The 4221-nt window shown below is 38.0% G+C and overlaps 1 protein-coding gene across 1 annotated transcript in view; it reads right to left on the minus strand.

Moving 5' to 3' along the window:
- Positions 1–1334, minus strand: part of LOC107731667 (CAS1 domain-containing protein 1) — a 12766-nt gene extending 11432 nt beyond the window's left edge. Inside the window, exon 1 of the mRNA XM_016542819.1 lies at positions 1051–1334. Within this exon, the coding sequence (XP_016398305.1) occupies positions 1051–1183 (133 nt within the window). The 5' untranslated portion in view covers positions 1184–1334. The remainder of the gene's footprint in view (positions 1–1050) is intronic.
- Positions 1335–4221: the final 2887 nt, after the last annotated feature.

Raw genomic sequence — 4221 nt, forward strand, 5'->3', positions numbered from 1 at the left:
AAAAAAAAAAAAAATACTAAACAGCACAACTGTTTTAAACATTGATGAAAGAATGAGCACCAAATCAGCATTAGAAGGATCACGTGAAAACCACAATGCACAACGGCCAAATATGTCCATCTGATATGTGTACAACATAAAACAAGATTTAAAAATTAGCATATAAGGGCTTTTCAGTTTATTTCAGTTTCAATATTTTGTTCCTCCATGTGCCTCTCATATAGCTTCTATGCCAGCATTGTAAGGAGGACAGGATATCTGCTCATATCACATATTTATACCAAATCTACACAGAATATTTGTATTTCAAATAATTTTAAACATAGTAAGTAAATGATGTAAACAATAAAAATGTTCATTTTTCGATGAGCTCGTTGATTATAAGAGGAGATGATAAATGCATTGCGCAATCCTGATAGTATTAAGAACAATATTATCACCTGAACATGCCTAAACATTAAGATACGACCATTAACCATTAACGACCATTATGCTTCAATTTCAGGCAACACAAGCAAGACTAGATGAAGGACGACTGTATCGCCGCCTATAGGTTTTTAATGAAGTTACCTGGAATAGTGTTTAAATATACTACATGCGTTTGGCTGGATTTCTAAATCTAATCTAACTAACTACTTATCTATTTTGGGATTCAGACACACCTATAATGCCAACAAAATACTAACGTTTCCTGTAGGCACCTGTTTTTAAAAAAACGGCCTACTGGGCGCTATGCGTCAAAGAATGAAGTCTAACTGGAAATGCAACCCTGAAGACACACCAGCTGCGCGACAACACTGCTTTCAGCTTTAATCTGGTATTGATTAGTTAAAACCTTTTGACAGGAAACATGCTGTGCTTAGTAATAAAATTACGCCAAATAGACGTTCGTTTTAACGAAGCAGTCAGTTTATTTGTTTTAATGAGCAAAGCTGTAGCTGTATCTAGCAGTGACAGACACGCTCACTGAAAACATTGAGTGACAGCATTAGCATTGACGCTAACACAAACACGCAGCTCTTTCTCACGCACCGCCACACAAACACTCACCTCCATAATGTCGAGAAGCCGTGTGGAACACAGTGAGAAGGACGACGGCGGCGACAGACAGCAGTTTTGCATTTTTGATGCTGAAATATTGATTTATTTCCCGTTTGCCTAGGTTATAGGCCAGGACCGCCATCTTGGCTCCTCCATGACAACAGGCAGACAGACGAGCTGCGGCGAAGCGGACGAAGTCAGATCCGAGCGGCGCGTGCCCGCTTCCCGCTTGTGCCTCAGCTTCTGCTGTCGCGAGCAGAACAGGTTGGCTGGAGTCCGGCTGCGCTCCTTGTGCTGCGGTTGCTTCAGCTGTCATATCAACATCAAGTTTTACTTTCTTTCGCCTTCCAACTCTTTAAAGAATTATCACCGACTTACCCAAACTACTTACTACAAACGTCCAACGTTACGTTTTTTTAGTGTCCTGCCCACTTGTTAAACTGGAGGAAAGCAAATCTTGTTAATCCTTGAATTTTTTCCCTCTATTTACTGAACCGCCACATCCAATATATATATTTGTTTGGTCAAGACACGCAGCCGTTTAAATGCTTTGTTGAATTAAGTTACACATGCCTTTCCGCAACAATTAACACATTGCGTAGAGTTCACTTGGTATCTTGCACATCAGGTTGTTCTGGTTGGGACTAAACAAGTTAGTTATGTAAGAACAGTGCCAAACAGTCTCCGAGCGTATGAGAAATTACTCTCTCTAGAGAGAGAGGATATATACAAACAAACAGGATTAACCACCACCCTAACTGACATTCTTTTCATGATACTAACCAGGGCCCGTATTCACAAAACATTTTATCTTACCACTAAGAGTGGATGATGTCAGCATGTTTACTAACTATGCACACAGTGATTGGCTGATAGTCTCAGTCAGAGATTTATTCATGGAAATATTGTTGAGCACGATATTATGTTGCCATATTCAGATAAAGGTTTAAAAAAAAATGCACATTCAAATAAAGATTTTAAAATGCAGGCTAAGTGTCACTAATTAAACAAGTATATATCAGTTAATTGCCAGCCTCTTACATGTGTGCTCCTCGTAAATGTGCGTATATGCATATAAACAGCCTTTTAATTAACAGAGTAGAATAATCATGGCTGATAGTAAGGCGTGTAAACGTAAAAGAAACCAAACTGGACGCAAGAACAGCTGTTACTTCTTGCCCAACTTGTTAATGAAAACAACAGTCATAATACCCTTATGATTAAGGCGATACCTTTTTAAAAGCTCATTATCGTCAAACTTTTCTAAAATGTTTCTGTTTTAGAAAAAAAACAGCCATTTTAGGATAGTTTGATAGTTTTAGGATGACTTGGTCTTAGTGATTTAGGAGTCCTCTTCACTACTCCTAACGTTTCACAGATTTAGGAGCAGGGGTGCCAAACTCAATTCCTGGAGGGCCGGAGCCCTGCAGAGTTTTGTTCCAGCCCTGCTCCAACACACAAACCATGTAGTTTTCATTCACTCCTTCAGTGGACTATGGACACTTCTCAAATAAAAGGAGGCATCCAAGTGAGAATGCATCCTTCCTAGTCCAGTCCTTCTGAGGTTTTAAGCTCAGCATTAAACACTAAAATGAGACGGTCTAGTAAGTGCGCATGGTTTCGTCATAGGCCTAAATGTTTTCACCTTTGCGGTCACGGCACAAAATTACTATTAAAATTGTAATTTGAAGAATACTTTATATTAAACATGTTCATATTGACATTTTTCTATTAATGCGGTACAGGTAAAGACAACCATCTGTGGTCTGCCATGGATGCAAAGGATTGTAGGTGACACACAAAGGATACACCTGATGCATCCTTCAAAACAGGCTGAATGAAGAATGCAAAATGAAGGCCCTCTCCCAAATGGCCTCAAGCTCTTATCCCGTCCTCTTTCGCCGCTTCCATATTTTTTCAGCACACATAAAAACTACAACTGCCAAAGTGTGATTCATCATGCTCTTTTTGTTTACCACTAGCGCATGCTGTTGACGTTTTATTCTTCTATAGCAGGGGTGTCAAACTCAATTCCTGGAGGGCCGGAGCCCTGCAGAGTTTAGATTCAACACTAATTAAACACACCTGATCCAACTAATCAATTCCTTCAGGCTTAGTTGAAAACCAGTGAGCACCAGAAGTGTTGCAGACGCCATCTTCTGGCCAGACGATTGAATCTCAATGACTCACTCATTAACAGTGACTTGCTGCCACCTACTGGCTGTTTAAATTTCACGTCAACTATTTTTTCATGTTTTAAATCATTTCAAATATTATTTAACGTTTTATGTTTAAAACAAAGCATTATTTATGCATTTGTAACTGCATGTTAAATACATCCATGTCCTCTCTGAGCTACATTAAACTGTGTAAATGCATCGAAATGCCACTTCACATGCTGAGTCCATGTTTTCTTATGTGGGAATGAAAGAGACTAATTACCGGATGAAGTGCATTTTATGCTTACCCAATGATATAAAATGGAAGAAAGAATTCAAACTGAATACAATCTTGCTGCTAAAATTGTGTATAAATATTTTTAAATATGTATGTGCTCCTTTTCCATTTTGCATTTACTTGTAGTTTTACTTTCAATACTCAAGTACATTAAATAGCCTATTAAAAATACTTTTCATACTTAAGTACAATAAATATCACATACTTTAAAACTTTTACTCAAGTAATATTCTGAACAGTGATTTCAACTTCTACCAAAGTGATTTTCTGGTAAGCTATCTGTACTTTTACTTGAGTGTGGCTTTTAGGTACTTCATCCACCACTGGTTAGGAGTGAGGAGCTGGGGTGGAGGAGGGATGCCAGAAAAACTGTCATGGTACAGAGGTAGGATGGCTGTATATTTACTATCATGGTAATTAGGTTGATTATCTCCATTAGGTAAAGGGGAAATTAAAATTATTACTAAGAGGAATGTTACAAGAGAATTGCAAGGAGTGTGGAATTTAGATTATAAGGGAAGACATTTATATAAAATCAAAAAGCAGGTAGATACTAAAATGACTGTAAGAGGAAGGAATAGGAAGGAAGAGGAGATAATAGCTAGATTAAGACTGGGTCATTCAGGGCTGAATGGTTCATTGTTTTTAATTGGTGTACATGTTAACGGCTTATGTGAATTTTGTGGTGAGAAAGAAATAATTGAGCATGCAATACATGAATGT

This window comes from Sinocyclocheilus rhinocerous, unplaced genomic scaffold (genome assembly GCF_001515625.1).
Source record: "Sinocyclocheilus rhinocerous isolate Xijiao unplaced genomic scaffold, SAMN03320098_v1.1 scaffold193, whole genome shotgun sequence".
NCBI classification, from domain to species: domain Eukaryota; kingdom Metazoa; phylum Chordata; class Actinopteri; order Cypriniformes; family Cyprinidae; genus Sinocyclocheilus; species Sinocyclocheilus rhinocerous.